Source organism: Balaenoptera physalus (assembly GCF_965194825.1).
Source record: "Balaenoptera physalus genome assembly, chromosome: 7".
NCBI lineage: Eukaryota > Metazoa > Chordata > Mammalia > Artiodactyla > Balaenopteridae > Balaenoptera > Balaenoptera physalus.
Window position 1 is genome coordinate 94,915,657 of NC_138886.1, and position 21,204 is coordinate 94,936,860.

At 41.2% G+C, this 21,204-nt stretch overlaps 2 protein-coding genes across 6 annotated transcripts in view; one reads left to right on the forward strand and one right to left on the reverse strand.

Annotated features, from left to right (window-relative positions):
- The window catches only part of LOC309664466 (uncharacterized protein), an 86,575-nt gene that overhangs the window by 20,365 nt on the left and 45,006 nt on the right, over positions 1 to 21,204 (reverse strand). The gene's annotated exons all lie outside the window — the stretch shown is intronic.
- Positions 2,004 to 9,246, forward strand: LOC309664495 (dendritic cell-specific transmembrane protein-like). Its single transcript, XM_082470011.1, has 3 exons — positions 2,004 to 4,473; positions 7,824 to 8,132; positions 9,057 to 9,246. Exons 1-3 carry the CDS (start codon positions 3,445 to 3,447, stop codon positions 9,129 to 9,131), a joined length of 1,413 nt encoding a protein of 470 aa, XP_082326137.1. The 5' UTR covers positions 2,004 to 3,444; the 3' UTR covers positions 9,132 to 9,246.

Sequence of the window (21,204 nt, forward strand, 5' to 3'; positions counted from 1 at the left end):
TAGACAATTATTATCTATTAGTGTACCAATTACTCAGATAACGGTTTGGGGCCAAATCCAAAGCCATACCGAAGAAAGCAAATGGGGACACACCTAGGAGGAGAGGCAGCACCTCCCAATTTGCTGTGGTGCTGGGCGTCTTGCCCACTGTCCCCCTGCTCTCGGCTGACTGATCAAGTCCTCCGACCCAGGCAATGAAGCAGGGCTGACTCGCACCGGCAAGGCTGGGGACAGTTCAGGAGCACAGGGGCTATCAGTGATTTCTGGGGCTCACAGAGGCATAGGAGTGGATTTGGTGCACAGGAGTACTGCCAACCTCCAAATCAACCTCCAGTTCTGAAAGGCAGCAAGCTTGCAGGAGAAGAGAACTCTGTTCTTTTGCTGGTCCCCACTCTAATGTCCATTTCTTCCAATTTCCTTTCCTCCGGATGGAGTAAGACCGCCTTCTTAGGGAGGATCTCGAATCTTCTGTAAGGCCAGTCCCACATGGTAATGACCTTTCTTCAACACAATGTCTCCCTGTATCTCTTCTCTGCACTGAACTTTACCATTCAGATTATGTGCAGGAGCTGCAAGCCCTCTATATTATTGCTGAAGATACTTCCACAGGTTTGTTCCTAACCTGCCTATTTCCCCATCTCATTTCTGTCCTACATTGACCCCATTCCACCCGAACCCAAAAAGAGAGCCATTTCTTCCCTTCAGGTTGCTCAGTTCATGCCCTCCCACCAGTGACTGGATACCTTTCTCACATTACCAGTGTAATTCACTGGCTCAAACAGTATTAAGCTACTCCATAAATCCAGCCCCAAAATATTTGACGTGAGAAGGGATTTATTTGAGAGTGTTTAAAAACTGATCAATGTCTTCGTTAAAATTCCATACATAGGGTATAATGCTCATTAGATACTTTCATGTCAATTAAGATAGCTCAAATTTATTTTGTATCATCCCAAATGAACCCAAGGCTCTCTGAGTGCATCACACACCTAAATCTGCATGACTGACAGGGCAGTAGCAGCCCCATAGCACCTTCACTTTTGTTATGCCAGATCTGGGAAAAAAGAAAAGATGATTAACTCGGTGACAAAATATTCTCATTTTCCTTGTAAGATTCTCAGGAGAGAACTGCACTCAGAGGGTAGGAGCAAGGGAGGGAAGGCAGAATGGTTACAGAGCTGAATACAATGGCCTCAGTCCAATGCCACGTTTAAGTTTGGATGCCTTTGGTTTGCTTTCTTGTCTGTAAACTTAGAGCACAAGAAAATAGATGACTGTCAGAAAGTGATCTTATATAATGCAGTTTGTTGAAATTTCAGCCTGTCCATCAACCTAAGGTTTGTTTCAATTAATAAGACCCATGGCACAGGATTGCTGCTTTCATCAGTTAACAATCGCTGTGCAAAAAAGCAGCACAGATTTCAGGGGCTCAAAGTAAATAAGCATTTCTTATTGCTCAAGTATCTGTGATCAGCTGGTGGCTGGGGCCTGGCTGGCCTAGGATGCCCCATTTCACGTATCTGGCAGTTGACTGGCTATTGGCTGAGTTGATGGAATAGACTGGTCATGTTCCTCTTGTCATTCAGCAGCCCAACCTGGTATGACATGATGAATGACCCCACCCCCCGAGCCCCTACCAAAGATGTCCATGTCCTAATGCCCAGAACCTATGACTATGTCACCTTTCATGGTAAAAGGAACTCTACATATGTGCTTGAGTTAAGGACCTTGAGATGGAGAGATTATCCTGGATTACTTGGGTGGCCCCAGTATAGTCACAGGGGTCCTTTGAAGAGGGAGGCAGGAAGATCAGAGTCATGAGAGAAGAATATAAGGATGGAAGCAGAGGTCAGAAAGAAAAGAAGATGCAACATTGCTCTCTTTGAGATGGAGGAGAGTCCACAAGCCAAGGAATATAGGTGGCCTTTAGAAGCTGGAAAAGGCAAGCAAATGGATTTTCCCCTAGAACCTCCAGCCCTCTGCAACCCTCTGGACCAGTTTTAGACTTCTGACCTCTAGAACTGTGAGAGAATAAATATGTGTTTCTATAAGCCACTAAGTCTGTGGAAATTTGCTACAGCAGCAATAGAAGCTAATACACCTGGACTTGTCAACAAGTTAGTAGTAGGGTTCCAAGAGAGGCAGGAGGGAATCATAGACTCAGGATAGGCATACTATTACTTCTGCCACATTCCATTGGCCGATGATGTCACAAGGCCATCCCAAATTCAAGGACTGGAGAAATAAACCCCACCATGTGATTCTATTTCTCTCACTTCTTGATGGGAGAAGCTGTAATGTCACTTTGCAAGGAGGTGTAGAAACTGAGCAGGACCCTGCGGGGCCTCCCCAGGGACAGACCCCGTGTCCCCCACCTCTTGTTTGTAGAAAAGCTTTAGCCTCGTAGGCCTCCCCCCAAGTCCAAAGAGCAAATTTAATGAGAAAAGTGAGAAAATGCAGAAACAAAGGAAAAGAGTCAAGTAAGACAAAATAATAAGAGTTTAGCCATAACACAAAGTCAAGGACTTTTAGTGCCTCCTCAAGGCTGTAGATAATAACCTGAACCATATCCCTGAGGTGTTTTGCAGACATTAAAACCCCCCACCAGGTGGAAGAAGTTAACTGCATGTGACAATAAGCATGTAGACCCCAGAGGGGTTGGAACCAGAGGTTGATGATGTTAATTCCCGAAACATCACACTGTTACCTCACCACCCACCATCAGAAGGATGTACCAAGCTGATCAGGCACCTGCAACCCTCTCCCTCACCTTGCCTTTAACAACCCTTCCCCGAAAGCCACTGCGGAGTTCAGGTCTCTTTTTTTTAAACCGTGTTTTTTTAATTGAAGTATAGTTAATTTACAGTGTTGTGTTAGCTTCAGGTGTACAGCAAAGTGACTCAGTTATGCATAAACATTTGTATATATATTCTTTTTCAGATTCTTTTCCATTATAGGTTATTACAAGACACTGAATATAGTTCCCTGTGCTGTAGAGTAGGTCCTTGTTGTTTACCTATTTTATACATAGCAGTTAATCCCAAAGTTTTAATTTAGCTCCCCCGCACCTCCCCATCTCGTTATCCCCTCTGGTAACCATAAGTTTGTTTTCTATGTCTGTGAATCTACTTCTGTTTTGTAAATAAACTCATTTATATTGAGTTCGGGTCTTTTGAACGCAAGCTGCCCGTTCTCCTTGCTTGGCCACACTGGGCACCACCTTGCAATAAACTCTGCACTTCCCTTCAGCACAATCCAGTGTCAGTGGATTGGCGGTGAGCGGGCCCAAGTTTGGTTTAGTAATAGTGTAGAGACTGAGAAGGGTAAGAAATTACGGCCATTTTTTGCAATCAATCTATCATCGTGCCCTTTACAAAGTGACAGAGGACATTTAAACGTAACATCTGACCCTGTTTCTCTTTCATTTCCAGGGACACAGGGAGCATGGGTGTCTGGGCCTCAGGCACCAATATCTTCCTCAGTCTTTGGAGGACGTATGTGTCTCCAAGGAGCCTTGGATGGATGGACTTCACCCAACATTTGGGCACTTGCTGTTTTGTTGCTTTCATTTCCGTGGGCCTCCTCTCTGGGGCCTTCTCCTGGCTTCTGTCCTCATTCGTAGTCTTCACCACCTCCTGGATGGTCACGTGTGCTCTGCTGTGCTGCTCCAAGCACGCACGGTGTTTCATTCTGCTCTTCTTCCTCTCGTGTGGCCTGCGTGAAGGCAGGAACGCTTTGATCACCGCTGGCACAGGGATAGTAATCTTTGGACACGTGGAAAATATTTTTCACAACTTTAAAGGTCTCCTGGACAGTATGACTTGCAACCTAAGGGCAAAGAGCTTTTCCATCCATTTTCCACTTTTGAAAAAATATATTGAAGCAATTCAGTGGATATACGGCCTTGCCACTCACCTAAGTCTATTTGATGACCTTGTTTCTTGGAACCAAACCCTGGAGGTCTCTCTTTTTAGTCCCAGCCAAGCCCTGGAGGCACAGGTCAATGACACTACAGACAGAGCCCTGCATGTCTTGTACCAGGTAGTGACGGCGACAGAGGTGTTGTCTTGCCTGGGGCGGCAGCTATTTGCCCTCACAGGGCTTCTGCTGGTGCTACTGGGCACTGGCCTCTTCATGAGGCGATTTTGGGGCTCCTGTGGTTGGAAGTTTGAGAACATCTACATCACCAGACAATTTGTTCAGTTTGACGAGAGGGAGAGGCATGCACAGAGGCCCTGCGTCCTCCCGCTGAATAAGCAGGAAAGGAAGAAGTATGTCATCATCCCATCTTTCTGGCTGACTCCTAAAGACAGGAAAAACCTGGGGCTGTTTTTCCTCCCGGTGCTTACCCATCTCTACATCTGGGTGTTGTTTGCAGCCATAGATTATCTGCTGTATTGGCTCATCTTCTCCGTCAGCAAACATTTCCAAAGCTTGCCAGGGCTTGAGGTTCACTTGCAGTTGCACAGAGAGGTAGGTGCTCGCAGGCCCGTCTCACTGTGTATCCCAGCTGTTTGCTGTGTGTTTGCAAAAGCTCGTGAACTTCCCAAGGCAGGGCAGTGGCTTATTCCCCTCTGGATCCTCAGTGCCTGGCACAGAGCCTGGCATGTAGGAAGAACACCCAAAATGTTGGTTAGATTGAGTTGAAACCCCAATGTTAGAGTATGAGAACACTCTGAACATTTTTGATCACTGTATTAGTTTCCTGTGGCAGCCGTACTGCAACAGAGGAGACCATGGTCTTTGTTCATCCCATCTTTTCTCTTTTCCATTTTTCCCTGTGGAAATTTATGATTATGTAGACATTTCAGAGGATCTGGATACTGTCAGATACTTGTCTTATTTGTTTTTAAACGTAGCGTTCTGCGCTAGGTGGAACGTGCACGTGTGTCTAGTGTGTGCCTCTGTGTGCATGTGCACACGTAGTGTGTGTAGTTGTATGTGTGTACATGTGCACGTGTGTGTGTGTGTGTGTGTGAATGTCATGCACGCTGGGTGGTGTGCACTAGCCTGGGCTGGTGAACATGCCATCTACTGTCTCCATATGTCTGATTTTCCCTCCTCTTTATCGAGCCACAATAGATTGTGCCTCTGCTGGGGCAATCTCAGAGGGGAAGAGCAGAAAGGGACCTGGAAACCCTCCTTTGAAAGCCCATTTGCTCCTGCTGCATCCACACTCTCCCTCCCCTTTTCTCCTGGCTCCGCAGGTACTGTCTGGCCCCTGCCCCGCCTAATCCTGGGCTGCTTCTCAGAGTTGATTACTCTGAGCCCTCTGCTTCCTCTGAAGTCTTCAGTTAATTACAAGAACCCCCCGTTGCTCTACATATCTGGAGGAGGGTGGATAATGGAAACAGTGTTTCAAATGAAAGCCAAACAAGATTTTCAGCCAGGCTTGATCCGGGGCAGCGGCTGGTAAAAGGGCTTCTCTCCTCCTCTCCCCCATAGTGCATCCTGCTCCTGTAGTCCCTTTTTTGATCTTCCCCTCTCAGTTCTTCCTCTCCTTCTTTATCTTTTTGCTCCTCTCTCATCTATTTCTCTCTGAGCCAAAACCCATGCCTGTTTTGTGAATTCTCACTGTTTTAGGTAGACGAGTGGAGAAAAGCAAGTCTGCCTTCCAAAAAAGGCCCAGAAGCTTTCCAATGACAATGTCCTGGCAAATACATTTTGGGGTGTTGCTGGGTCCTGGGGATGCAAAGTTGTCTAGACCATGATGGCTGCCATCGAGGGGCTCACGTCCTGGCGGGGGAGGCCACCACGTACGCTCACAATGACAGCAGGGTGGTGGGCGCAGAACAGATGCGAGCACAAGACTGCTGTGGGAGCTCGTCTCAAACTCTCTCCTGCCGAGCCTGGGAGGCTGTGCCACGAGCAGCCGGCTTCCATGTAACTGGCAGTGCCCTGCCCTTATCCCACGATGCCCTTGGAGGTTCCTGGTCTCTCCATTGCAGCAGATTTGCAAAGGAGAAGTCAAGCAAGAAAAGAAACATTGGCTCAAGGTTTCTCCCACTTTTATACAATTTTAAATAAAGAAGAAAAGTGGGAAACGACGTGAATAGACCTGGCTGGATGGGTGGACACTGTAAGTAAAAATAGCTACAGTCGCTACTTATTGAGCACCTACTATGTGCCCAGCACTGGTCTGCATTAACTTTTCAGGACTGTCTGATACCAGAGTGAATCTTCCATCCATTACTCCCTACCATCTTGGCAAATTGTCTACTTGAGAGAGGCAAACACATTTTAAAACACTGGGGTACCATTTAGTACATTGCTCGGTATTTTGAGAGTTTGTTACCCTCCACCAAGCCCGTACAAAAGTGTTGACAACCTTTCTGAAGCCCTGACTCCCAGCTGCAAAATCCCCAGTTAGATTCCTAGACTAAATAACTTCTTCCCAGACCGGACACCCGCTGCTTTCTTATTGCAGGATTTCTCATCACTGACTCAATCGATGTGTTTGTTTCTTCAACAGTATTGAAAAGAATGCATGCCTCTGCTCTGGGGACTGAAATCTCTCTATTTAATCGTAGGTGAACTGTCTTTTTAATAAGAGAAAAGGAGAGGCAACACAAATGCTTTCTAGTGCTTAGCCACAGTGCTGGGGAAATTGCAGATCTGACTTGACATTTGTGTAGAAGTCCCAGGTTTTGGGGTTTCCAGATTTTTCACAGGTATTGGGGTAAATCGAAGGTGCGCGGTGTTCTCTGGGTGTGATTGAGTTCTTTTCAGAAGTCATTTTCCTCCTCTGGGCCCCAGGGCTCTAGGGTGTTGGGGTGATAATAACTTACTAAGTACTCCAGTCTGTAACGTTAATGCTCCATCCCCAAGGTGCTTAATTTACACTAGGAGTAGTTTATTCATGGGCAGGATCTGGTCCATTAATTCCTGTTTTACCAAATGGAAAAACAAATCCACCAAGAGAGTATATGGCTTTCTCAGGTCAGGGAAAAGTAAGAGCTGAATCAGCACACACTTCTCTTGCTGGTGGCTTGGCTGGGTGGCTCAATGTCATCTGCCCTCTGGGTCAGTTTGTTGAGAGCAACTGGCTTATTCTCTTGCCTTCAAGCAGGAAGGAATGCGCCCCTCCTATCATCTAAGAGAGATGCGAAAATGTCCTAGTTTGAGACCTCTATAAATAGGATTTTAGAGCCACTTTCAGTAAATATACTCTTCTTTGTATTCTTGCATCAAGAATAATTCCACCCCCCCACCCCCGCCACCTCAAGCTCTAGAAGGATGACTTAGAACATAATTTAATGCCTCCACATCTTTATCACCTTGTGGTCTGCTGACAAGGTGTTTGTTGAGATGGAGAGGCTATGACTGGGTCTTGAGGGGCTCTGCTACAAAAAAAACTTCTCCCCCAGTTAAGCGAAAACCACCTTTCATTAGTCCCACATGCTCTGAAGTGTAGAAATAGGTGTTCCATAAAAATGGGTTATGCGGTCAAAATTAATAGGAGAATCGTTGGCTGAAGTTAAGCGAATTTCTCTGCTTTCTTCTCAGCACCTTCAACAGTCTCATGGCCATCGTGACTCTCTAAAGAAAGGACAGAGCAAACAAACTTATCTGATATCCTTCTCTCAAGGAAATCTATATTTCCACAGTCCCGCTTTGGAAAACTCTGCAGTGGCTACAACTAAAATTCATCCTTTCTCCTTTATTCCAATCATAGCACATAAAAGGAGCAGGGATAGCCCCTTCAGCCAAAGCTCCCTGCATATTTTCAGATAAATGTTACGTGCTACGGGGCAGTATTGAGAAAGACAAGGACAGAGTATGAAAATGGCATGGATCTTGATGATTTTATTCTTTCATTTTAGAAACAAGAAGCTCAAGACATCATCCATGATTCTTCATTTAATATATCTCTGTTTGAACCCAGTTGCCTCCCTAAACCAAAGCTACTTCTGTCTAAGACCTGGATTCCTCTCAGTTTTATTCTTGGGATACTAGTGATGCTAGGACTGTTGTCCTCCATCCTGATGCAACTTAAAATCCTGGTGTCAGCATCCTTCTACCCAAGTGTGCAGAGGGAGCGCATCCGATACCTACATGCAAAGCTACTGAAGAAACGATCAAAGCAGCCAGTGGGAGAAGTAAAAAGGAAACTGAGTCTGTACTTCACAAAGGTAAAGCCAAAATAGGGTTATAACCTGTAATTAGGGAAATTTTGATTTTGAAGGGCAAATGGAATTTCAAAGCACTCTTCAACTTTACATTAGGGCTTATATCCCCAGCAACAGATAGGACACTGTTTTGGGGCGGGTCGGGGGGGTGGGATGGGTGGGCAGTGACGGGGAACGGATGTACATGGCTAAGTCCAGAAGACTCTACAGCAATGACGGTCCAGAGGATTCTACAAGATAGCCTTCAAAACACTGATTTCAATTGAGTACGTTCGGTCATATTGTAGAAAAGCTACTGGGAAGGCCCTAATGGCTGTTAAAGAACAATACCCAGTCAGAGTTACTTTACCGGGATAGATAAATAACAGAAGGGAAGTATCTACTACAGCTTGGTAAACTCCAAAGAATTTGCTCATCCTCCAGCATTAAAAAATATATATGATGAGATATATATATATATGATATGTATATATTTATACATATATATGATAACATAATGACTTCCATACACATATAAAATGAACACTTGTCAAGGATTTTATTCAACGTATTAAAGACGGAACAGTAAGAAACTCCAACCAATTCAAAGAACCGTTTAAATCACACATGTATACAGGCCATCGTGAATACCAAAATGAATTTGCTTAATAGATACAAAACCGGCTTCTTCCACAAGGGAGGATGGGAGGATCAATTGTACTCTGCAGGGTGAAATTCATTTGCATGTTCATAGAAAAGAATCATTTGCATTGTTGCCATCAGCTATCTACAACTTACAGAACTGGAAAATACTTCATAGACAATGAGAGACCAAAATAATACCTAAGGATAAGCTTTACTGGCCGTTTGAAAGTCTTGTGAAAAGTTTGTGTCAGTGGCATTTGAAATGACTCTAATGCTCATTCATCCAGCTTCGTGTCTTTTCAGATTCATTTCTGGCTTCCAGTCCTGAAAATGATTGGGAGGAAACAAATGGACATTGCCAGTGAAGAGAGCCCGTGAGAGGCCCCATGCAGCTCCTCAGCCACGCTGCTCCAGCAATTCTCCTTAAGTCTCCTGATGGTGACCCTTACTCATGCCCAGCAACAGAGAACTGCACTGCACGGTCCTTCAGCGGTTTGAGTTTGCAGCGCCAGGCTACTTTTTTCCATAAGGGCCAAAGGGCTACCAGATAAATTGTTGTGTTGTCTGTCTCACAAACAGGGCACATGATCTGGACTGTATCTCAGTGTAACACGACTAGAACCAGGCCCTTCGAGGAGAGTCTCAGCATAGAGTAATATTCAAAGAAAAAAACTGGAAAAAATCAAAATCTCTACTGCAGGCTCACAAACAAATATCAAGGAGAACATAACATGTATGATGCCAGCAAAATATCTTTAAATGCTTCTGTCCCTTCTCTGCCCTTCTTAATATCCTTCATAGCTATTTCCTACCCACAACTGTCTGGCCTCCCCCTGCCCCTTTATTCAAGAACTCTTTCCAAAACCCATCTCCAGCAGCTCCTAATTTCTTCTCACCACCTGCTCTGCTCCTATCCTCTACTTTCCTGGATCTCTTTTGTTCTTCCTCTTCTACCAAGTCCTCTAGCCACATTTATTTAGAGAACACATTTATTAAAATCATATGAGAGGCTTCCTACAATGTGCATCTTGGGCCTCTTTTTCACTATAATCGATGTACACTCTACAGTACAGGGGCCTATTTCCCCTATATTCAAAATACCTAAGAGGGAAAAAATACTGATTCTATTATCTCTAAAGTGCCAGAATGGGAAGAAATGAAGAAACATTAAAATTTTAAAACAATTTTTTAACTTTTCATTTTGAAAATGTTTCAGCCTTACAAAAAAGTTGCCAAATAGTAAGTACAGTGTTCCATTTACCCATCACCCCTCATCCCCGAACATTAACGTCTTACATAACCATAGCACAATTGTCAAAACCAGATAAATACACTGAAAAACGCACAATCTACAAAACTCATTGGATTTTCACCAATTGTCCCACTAATATCCCACTAATGTCCCAAGGGCTAGTCCTTGATCCAATCCAGGCTCATGCATTGCATTTGGCTGTCATGGTTCCTTAGGCTCGTCCAGTCAGGGACAGTTCCTCAGTCTGTCTTTCTTTTTTTTCCATGACCTTGACATTTCTGAGGAGTGCTGCCAGTTATTTTGTAAAATGTCCTTTGCTTTGCGTTTGTCTGATGCTTCCTTATAAGTAAACCCAGGTAATGGATTTTTGGGCAACAATACTACAGAAGCACTGACATGCTCTTCTCAATGCATGAGATCAGGGGTATGTGATGTTAATATGTCTCATTACTGGTAAGGTTACCTTTCTTCACTTAGTTAAGATGGGGTCCGCAGATTCTTCCACTGTTGAAGTTACTATTTTCCCTTTGGAATGAATAAGTATATTGTGGGAAATACCTTCAGACTATACAAACATCCGGTTTCTCATCATACATTTACCCTCTAATTTTAGCATCCATGGATGCAAAACTGTGCCAGCCAAACAGTGATTTTCTATTTTAATAATATCTTCTACATTTTAAAATTGAAATTCTACACTCTCCCCAGAATGAACCATTGTTTCAAAGACCAAATTTTGTTTTGGGCACCAGAGTAGGCATTTTACACATACAGTCTCATTTATGGTTCATGACAATCCTGTGAGGTAGGTAGTATTATTTCTATTTTATAGATGGGAAAACTCACCCTCAAAGACCCTGACTTAGCTGGCCTGGGCTGGGGCCTGGGCACTGGCACGTTTAAAGCTCCCGGGTGATTCTAATAGTTGGCCAGCACTGAGAACCATCATTCCAGGAAGTTTTACTGAATTGCAGGTCTTTCAACAGAGGTCTTCAGTGGTGAAATTTCTCTAGCAGAAGGAGCCTACATTAGAAATCTGAGTCAGCATTTCCCAAAGTGTGTTCCTCAGACCACTAATCCCTTAGTTGTTCCATAAAAGAGTTCTATGATGTCAATAAATCCACACCATCTGCCTTCCAACCTTGAAGATTCATAATGCATGTTGGCATAATTTTAAAACTTTGAGAAACCCTATAATAAAGAAATCTCATTTAACCTTGTTTCACCCAAAATTTTCTCAAATTATTAAACCATGGAACAATTTTACCTGTAATAACTGTTAACAGCACATAGGACCAGTTCTACAGCCCATACTCTGGTAAATACTGATATAACTGGCATAACTTTCAACCAAAAAAGATCTGAGAAGGTGAAGATGAATTTTTAGTTTTGGCTTATTTAAATATTCTGATGATTTTATGCTTTACTGTGTTTTCTAAACAAAACAAAACCGTGTTTATTAAAATTATATATTAATAAACTAATACAATATGTGATTTTTTTTTTACTCATTTTGCATTTATTCCTCCTACAGAGAAGGGATCTGCTCCACATTAACTAGGCAAAGAATCAACTGCTCAAGTTAGAATGCACCCTCTCACCATACACAAAAATGAAATCTAAATGACTTAAAGACTTAAACATAAGACATGACACCATAAAACTCCTGGAAGAGATCATAGGCAAAACATTCTCTGACATAAATTGTACCAACGTTTTCTTAGGTCAGTCTCCCAAGGCAATAGAAATAAAAACAAAAATAAACAAATGGGACCTAATCAAACTTACAAGCTTTTGCATAGCAAAGGAAACCATAAACAAAACAAAAAGACAACCTACAGAATGGGAGAAAATATTTGCAGATGACAAGGGCTTGATTTACAAACAGGTCATACAACTCAACAACAACAAAAAAAACAACGCAATTGAAAAATGGGCAGAAAACCTAAATAGACATTTCTCCAAAGAAGAAATATGGATGGCCAATAGACACATGAAAAGATGCTCAATATCGTTAATTATTAGAGAAATGCAAATCAAAACTACAATGAGGTACCACCTCACACTGGTCAGAATGGCCATCATTAAAAAGTCTACAAATAACAAATGCTGGAGAGGGTGTGGAGAAAATGGAACTCTCCCACACTGTTGGTGGGAATATAAGTCGGTGCAGCTGCTATGGAAAATAGTATGGAAGTGTCTCAGAAAACTAAAAATAGAATTACCATATGATCCAGCAATCCTACTCCTGGGCATATATACAGAGAAAACTATAATTCAAAAAGATACATACATCCCTGTGTTCATAGAAGCACTATTTACAATAGCCAAGACATGGAAACAACCTAAATGTCTATCGACAGATGATGGATAAAGATGTGGTACATATATACAATGGAATACTACTCAGCCATAAAAAAGAATGAAATAATGCCATTTGCAGCAACATGAATGCAACTAGAGGTTATCATACTAAGTGAAGTAAGTCAGAAAGAGACAGACAAATACCATTTGATATCACTTATATGTGGAATCTAAAATATGACACAAGTGAACCTATCTATGAAACAGAAACAGACTCACAGACGTAGAGAACAGACTGGTGGCTGCCAAGGGAGAGGGAGTTGGGGGAAGGATGGAGTGAGAGGTTGGGGTTAGCAGATGTAAGCTATTATGTATAAAATGGATAAACAACAAGGTCCTATTGTATAGCACAGAGAAGTATATTCAATATCCTATGATGAACCATAATGGAAATGAATATTAAAAAAAGAATGTGTATATGTATGTAAAACTGAAGCACTTTGCTGTGCAGCAGAAATACATTATAAATCAACTATACTTCAATAAAAAGAATTCTTTTTAAATCAACTGCTCAAGTTTTAGAGAAAATGGGATCCTTTGGTCTTTCGAAATTCTATTAATTAACTAACTTACTTATTTACCTAAAAATATCACCAATATCTACAGGAAACATTTGAACAGGGCACACAGAAGGTGCTGGTGATGCCCAGACAGCTCGCCTTGGCCCCTGCCTTTGGGATGCTTCCAATCTAGTCAGGAAGACACACAGATGCTTAGACAAAAAATAACAACATGTGGTAGCTTTTGGTAAGTGCCAAGGGCACCGGGCAGGCAGTGCCTTGAGGGAATCATGGCCAGTTTCTCTGCCCTCGTCTATTACGAATGCCCAGTTTACCCCTCTTCTCTATGACAAGGGCACTGGAGGGGTTGGGAAAAGGGTCTTAATTTCCTTGAAACCAAACTACCTTTCTGAAGTAGCATAATCTCTGTTGTTTCTAATGGACCGTGACTTTGAACAGTTCTCGAGACTTCTAGAGAGTGACCTGCTGTCTTTATCTGTTAGGTATGCTTGCCCTTACTCTGAAGTGCTTGTCCCTATTGGAAGGACAGACTGGCAAAGAGGTGCTGTCACAAAAGGCAATTTTGATCTTGAAAACAAGATTTAGACTTACTCATTAGGGCCAATCTAATGTAGGGCATAAAATGTTTATTTAATTGCAGCTTACCCATGTTAGATTTAAACAAACGGTTAGTTAAATTTCTTGAGACATCTATTGCCAAGTGTGCTCTGTTAATCTTGTAGAGGAAGAAAGATATTGCCCCAGGTAATTTAATAGAACTTCTTTTTCACCTCTAATGTTAATGGCTTATAAAAGAGTATCACATTATGGTCTAAGTCACTATTTCTCATCTAACGAATCTCAGCTTGGTGGCTGTATTTTGTTATAAGCGTCATTATGATGTCCTCATTGACTCCATATTTGTTGTCAGTTACGTTGCTCTTTGACAGGAAGGTACAATAATTCTAAACACCTTCATAGTAATAGATCTCTTTTACTGTTCTACTCAGGAAGTAAAACCTTGTCCTTCCTCTTAGATCCTATATCTGCTGCTTTCTCTGTTAGAACCTAATCAATCCTAATTATAATACGGGATATGTTGACATATTCACACATCATATATTTTGTCTTAATTCACCTAAGAGAAAGAAATAAAAATATCTTCTTTTTTTTTTAATTTTTAAATTTAATTTTATTTTTTTATACAGCAGGTTCTTATTAGTCATCAATTTTATACACATCAGTGTATACATGTCAATCCCAATCGCCCAATTCATCACACCACCATCCCCACCCCTCCACGGCTTTCCCCCCTTGGTGTCCATACGTTTGTTCTCTACATCTGTGTCTCAACTTCTGCCCTGCAAACCGGTTCATCTGTACCATTTTTCTAGGTTCCACATACATGCGTTAATATACGATATTTGTTTTTCTCTTTCTGACTTACTTTACTCTGTATGACAGTCTCTAGATCCATCCACGTCTCTACAAATGACCCAATTTTGTTCCTTTTTATGGCTGAGTAATATTCCATTGTATATATGTACCACAACTTCTTTATCCATTCATCTGTCCATGGGCATTTAGGTTGCTTCCATGACCTGGCTATTGTAAATAGTGCTGCAATGAACATTGGGGTGCATGTGTCTTTTTGAAATATGGTTTTCTCTGGGTATATGCCCAGTAGTGGGATTGCTGGGTCATAAGGTAATTCTAGTTTTAGTTTTTTTAAGGAACCTCCGTACTGTTCTCCATAGGGGCTGTATCAATTTACATTCCCATCAACAGTGCAAGAGGGTTCCCTTTTCTCCACACCCTCTCCAGCATTTGTTGTTTGTAGATTTTCTGATGATGCCCATTCTAACTGGTGTGAGGTGATACCTCATGGTAGTTTTGATTTGCATTTCTCTAATAATTAGTGATGTTGAGCAGCTTTTCATGTGCTTCTTGGCCATCTGTATGTCTTCTTTGGAGAAATGTCTATTTAGGTCTTCTGCCCATTTTTGGATTGGGTTGTTTGTTTCTTTAATATTGAGCTGAATGAGCTGTTTATATATTTTGGAGATTAATCCTTTGTCCGTTGATTCGTTTGCAAATATATTCTCCCATTCTGAGGGTTGTCTTTTCATCTTGTTTATGGTTTCCTTTGCTGTGCAAAAGCTTTTAAGTTTAATTAGGTCCCATTTCTTTATTTTTGTTTTTATTTCCATTACTCTAGGAGGTGGATCAAAAAAGATCTTGCTGTGATTTATGTCAAAGAGTGTTCTTCCTATGTTTTCCTCTAAGAGTTTGATAGTGTCCAGTCTTACATTTAGGTGTTTAATCCATTTTGAGTTTATTTTTGTGTATGGTGTTAGGGAGTGTTCCAATTTCATTCTTTTACATGTAGTTGTCCAGTTTTCCCAGCAGCACTTATTGAAGAGACTGTCTTTTCTCCATTGTATATCCTTGCCTCCTTTGTCATTGATTAGTTGACCATAGGTGCATGGGTCTATCTCTGGGCTTTCTATCCTGTTCTATTGATCTATATTTCTGTTTTTGTGCCAGTACCATGTTGTCTTGATTACTGTAGCTTTGTACTATAGTCTGAAGTCAGGGAGTCTGATTCCTCCAGCTCCACTTTTTTCCCTCAAGACTGCTTTGGCTATTCAGGGTCTTTTGTGTCTCCATACAAATTTTAAGATTTTTTGTTCTAGTTCTGTACAAAATGCCATTGGTAATTTGATAGGGATTGCATTGAATATGTAGATTACTTTGGGTAGTGTAGTCATTTTCAAAATATTGATTCTTCCAATCCAGGAACATGGTATATCTTTCCATCTGTTGGTATCATCTTTAATTACTTTCATCAGTGTCTTATAGTTTTCTGCATACAGGTCTTTTGTCTCCCTAGGTAGGTTTATTCCTAGGTATTTTATTCTTTTTGTTGCAGTGGTAAATGGGAGTGTTTCCTTCATTTCTCTTTCAGATTTTTCATCATTAGTGTATAGGAATGCAAGAGATTTCTGCGCATTAATTTTGTATCCTGCAACTTTACCAAATTCATTGATTAGCTCTACTAGTATTCTGGTGGCATTTTTAGGATTCTCTATGTATAGTATCATGTCATCTGCAAACAGTGACAGTTTTACTTCTTTCTTTTCTTTACTTCTTCTTTTTCTTTGTCTTTAATTTTTGCCAGTTTGATTACTATGTGTTTCGGCGTGTTTCTCCTTGGGTTTATCCTGTATGGGACTCACTGCACTTCCTGGACTTGGGTGGCTATTTTGTTTCCCATGTTAGGGAAGTTTTCGACTATAATCTCTTCAAATATTTTCTCTGGTCCTTTCTTTCTCTCTTCTCCTTCTGGGACCCCTATAATGCGAATGTTGTTGTGTTTAATGTTGTCCCAGAGGTCTTGTAGGCTGTCTTCATTTCTTTGCATTCTTTTTTCTTTATTCTGTTCCACAGCAGTGAATTCCACCATTCTGTCTTCCAGGTCACTTATCCGTTCTTCTGCCTCAGTTATTCTGCTATTGATTCCTTCTAGTGTAGTTTTTATTTCAGTTATTGTATTGTTTATCTCTGTTTGTTTGTTCTTTAATTCTTCTAGGTCTTTGTTAAACATTTCTTGCATCTTCTCGAGCTTTGCCTCCATTCTTTTTCCGAGGTCCTGGATCATCTTCATTATCATTATTCTGAATTCTTTTTCTGGAAGGTTGTCTATCTCCACTTCATTTAGTTGTTTTTCTGGGGTTTTATCTTGTTCCTTCATCTGGTACATAGCCCTCTGCCTTTTCATCTTGTCTGTCTTTCTGTGAATGTGGTTTTTGTTCCACAGGCTGCAGGATTGTAGTTCTTCTTGCTTATTCTGTCTGCCCTCTGGTGGATCAAAATATCTTATTTCTGAGTGAGTAGGAACTAACTTTTTCACCCAAAGTCACTAATACTGACAAAGACCATTGAGGTCAATTATTATTATGATGTTATCATTATTATTATTCTTGCATTTAAAACAAAATAAGGTTTAATGATAAGGTTAACTCATTTACTTTAAGGAAGAATACACACTAGATTGAATCTGACATAAATGATTAGATTCACCAATCCCTCACACTGCCTCCAAGTAAAAAATGTTAAATGTTCTCAAAAAGATGTTGGGTACTACTTATTTAAAAGAAATCTTTAACATTACCCTAAGAGCATAATCATTAAGCCTATGGTCATGGAAGAGGTGGTGGTATGCATTTATATAAGTATTAATACAAAGTTCATACATCAGAGAATTTATAAGGTCAGTTTTTTAAAATATTGGGTTGGCCAAAAAGTTCGTTCAGTTTTAAGTAAAAATAAAAGACATTTTTCATTTTCACCAAGAACTTTATTGAACAATGTATTCATTAACCAAACGAAAATTTTGGCCAACCCAATATTACTTTGAAGGATGCCCAATATCTTTTTACATTTACAAAAGTGCTTACATAAATAAAACATTCCAAACTTGTTTTAAATTGTAAGCAAATTTGTTTAAAATTAATTATTGTAGAGATTTATTAATAACTATATTTGGCAAAGTTAGTGGGGGAACCTCAAAAGATGAAAAAGCAGCTTTGAAAAGATTCCCATATAATTATGGTCAATGCATGCAGAGCTTTTGAAATGAGAACTTTGTCCTTTTAAATAAAATGACAAGTTAATTGTTTGTTCTTAATAATATATCATGGGGAACCACTCTATCTGTGAAGTTTAGTAAGCAAGAATTGAAGAGATGAATATAAAATATCTATTTGGACAAGCACCGATTAGCAAAGTCAGTCCATGAACTATTGCAGGAGAGCACAGGAAACACAAGGAGGGTAACCCATGATATTCATAAATTTATTACTCACATACACATTAGAAATCAATGCTGTGCTTGGTAGAGCTTATGCATAGCTCTTTAAGAGAGTTTTTTTTTTTTTTTGGTTAAACAAATATTGTATTTTAAAATCACAATACAAGAAGAAAAAAATCAATACAGATTCTGAAAATGAGCTTCACAGCGACTAGAAGGTGGCATGAATGAAAAAGCCAATGATTGTTGGTGAGATTGTGGAAGATTATTTTTCATATTTAGAGTTTTCTAATGTGCTATATTGTGGTATGTGATTAAGAAGCCAGACCTTCAGGCAGCAGCTTTTAAAGTATGCAGGTATATACAGTCCTATGGGACTGCAAGTGTATGCTTCGCTGGCCACCATCTCGAGGTGTCCCCTGGGGAAGCAGTCCCCCAAATTGGGACTCCAGAGGAGTGTACAAACTCCTGTCTGTGAGCTATAGCAAGGCAGAGGGAGAGCGCAAAGATGCCTTACACTAGCCTACCTTCCCTGAGAGCACATCGACGTGCATAGAGCCCTATAGGTGGGCCTGCACCTCGGACCGGAGGTCCAGGACCAGCAAAGAGGCTGCACTCGCAGAGAACCTGGGGAGGGTGCCTCAGACGGCTGTCTGCGCACTGCCCCAGGTGGCAGACCAAGAACCACCTTGCAGATTACCATACTCCCAGGGGACCCAAGGACGCCAGCCCCATTGGCCAACAGAGCCGGGCAATCAAGGAGTGGCTCCTGGGCGGCAGCCAGACGCATATAGAAGCTCCGCTCAGGCGACCCTGGCCCCCAGAGGCTGCGGAGGGAGATCCACGATGGCAGCCGCCAGCCCCCACCCCTACCCCCAGAGCTCCAGCAAATGCCTGACTGATCAGATGACTGAGCCCAGGCCAACTCCAAGACCAGCACGTGGGCCTCTCCCCCTACAAGTCCCGGCACCCTGCATCCACGCTTTGCCCTGAGCTTTGGGGCTGGTGCATCCCAGTGCGAACCCTTTAAGAGCCCAGGTCCGTAGAGCCTTGTGGGGCTTGTGGACAGAGCCCCCGTTAGTTTTCAAAGCTAGATGTTTTGGGGGCCCGTCTCTCAGATGCAGATCTTAAAAGTGGGAGGTGCCCAATGTGGGGTTTAAAGCTTTTGCTCCTCAGTGAGAAGCTGTGGGTCTCCACACAGGGGTCAAGGAGGAGGAGGAGAAGGAGGAGGAAGTGGGGTTTATGGCGAGATTGTATCCCAGCCTCTCCTACCGGGGGCTTCTGTGTGGACCTTCTCTCGTGCGCTGGATGCTAGGAGTGGCTCAGCCAGTTTTTAGGTTTCTTCCAGAGGAAATTGTTCCATGTGTAGTTGTAGACTGGGTGTGTCTGTGGGAGGAGGTGAGTTCAGGGTCCTTTTAGGTCCCCATCTTGAATGGGAAGCTTGTAAATCTCTTTTTTTTTTTAACAGTCCTGATTGACTTTTTTTTTTTAATTTTTATTTTATATTGGAGTATAGTTGATTTACAATGTTGTATTAGTTTCAGGTGTACAGCAAAGCGATTCGGTTATGTATACACATATGTCCATTCTTTTTCAGATTCTTTTTCCACATAGGTTATTACAGAATATTACGTAGAGTTCCCTGTGCCATACAGTAGGTCCTTGTTGATTATTTATTTTATAAATATATAAACAGCTCATTCAGCTCAACATCAAAAAAGCAAACAACCCAATCAAAAAATGGACAGAAGATCTAAATAGACGTTTCTCCAAAGAAGACATACACATGGCCAAAAAGCACATGAAAAGATGCTCAGCATCACTAATTATCAGAGAAATGCAAATCAAAACTACAGTGAGGTACCACCTCACACTGGTCAGAATGGCCATCAGTAAAAAGTCTACATATAATAAATGCTGGAGTGGGTGTGGAGAAAAGGGAACCCTCCTACACTGTTGGTGGGAATGTAAATTGGTACAGCCACTGTAGAGAACAGTCTGGAGGTTCCTTAAAAAACTAAAAATAGAGCTACCATATGACCCAGCAATCCTACTTCTGGGCATATATCTAGAGAAAACCATAATTCGAAAAAAGAATGCACCCCAATGTTCATTGCAGCACTATTTGCAAGAGTCAAGACATGGAAGCAACCTAAATGTCCATTGACAAAGGAATGGAGAAAGAAGATGTGGTACATATATATAAAGAAATACTACTCAGTCATAAAAAAGAATGAAATAATGCCATTTGCAGTAACATGGATGGACCTAGTGATTATAATACTAAGTGAAGGAAATCAGACAGAGAAAGACAAATACCATATGGTATCGCTTATATGTGGAATCTAAAAAAATGGTACAAATGAACTTATTTACAAAACAGAAACAGACTCACAGACATAGAAAAGAAACTATGGTTACCAAAGGGGAAATGTTGGGGTGGGGGAGGGATAAATTAGGAGTTTGGGATTAACATATACACCTTACTATATATAATTATTTTATTGAATTTATACTATGGGAGAGGAACTGGTTAATAAAATGAATGTGGGTTGAGTGTGGTATATATGTATATTTAAAAGCCTGTTATATTAGGCTAATGTAAACCCTGTACAGTGGGGAGGAAAGATTTAAATTAATGCGTCTCTGAAACCACCAAACTCTCAGGGTACAAAGTACCTTTTGATTTTAATTGCTAATGGTTGCAGTGACATTTTTAAAAGTTGGAAAGGACAGGGAGATGAATAACAGGGTACAGGGCATAGTAGCCTTTTATGATCAAAATTTTGGGTGTCTATGAACCTCACTTTTTAGTCAAAAAGAAGAAGTTAGTCAGATTTGTATCTGAGGAAATTTTGCAAATGCAAATGAAAAGCAAAAAAAGCAATGAGAAAAATAAAAGCATAACTAAACACAGTAACTACAATTAAGGCAGAAAGTGTCTGTACTGCTTTACTGGACACTGAGGAAATACATAGTGTGGTGTGTGAGGTTCCCTCGCCCCCAGCCTCATTCAGCAAAGACAAGGAACAATGTATCCACTGATCACCGAGTGGGACTCAGGAAGAGGACAGGGTAGAGGACGTAAGGGAAGACCAGGAAGGACTAAGACAAAGATACGAACATCCATCCCTTCATGACCTTACAGAGCAGTGGTTCCCAGAGCTGATTAATCATCAGAATTATCTTCCGAGGTTACAAAATAATGTAAAATTATGGATTCCCAAACCTAAACCCAGATATACTAACTAGAGAGTCCTGGAAGGGTCCTGGGAATCTGTCTTCTAAGGGTCTTCACGGGCAATTCAGATGATTAGGCAAATTGGTAAACACTGCTTTAGAGAAGTGTAGCCAATTTTGGAGAGGAGGAATTGTTGGTTAAATAAAAACACATCTATGTGGTATCTATGTAATTAGTTGTGTGGACATATACATAAAACTTCCATTCTACAAGTTGCTGAAGGAGCTATTAAATCCATCAAGTTTAGCCAATAATGCAAAATGCTAATTGTCAAAAAATAT

What these genes read in the sequence shown, in the direction of transcription:
- LOC309664495 (XM_082470011.1), top strand. Translation starts at nt 3,445, where the DNA reads ATGGGTGTCTGGGCCTCAGGCACCAATATCTTCCTCAGTCTTTGGAGG. An exon ending in ACTTGCAGTTGCACAGAGAG is followed by an intron (nt 4,474 to 7,823) that starts GTAGGTGCTCGC and finishes CTTTCATTTTAG; the next exon opens with AAACAAGAAGCTCAAGACAT. An exon ending in TGAGTCTGTACTTCACAAAG is followed by an intron (nt 8,133 to 9,056) that starts GTAAAGCCAAAA and finishes GTGTCTTTTCAG; the next exon opens with ATTCATTTCTGGCTTCCAGT.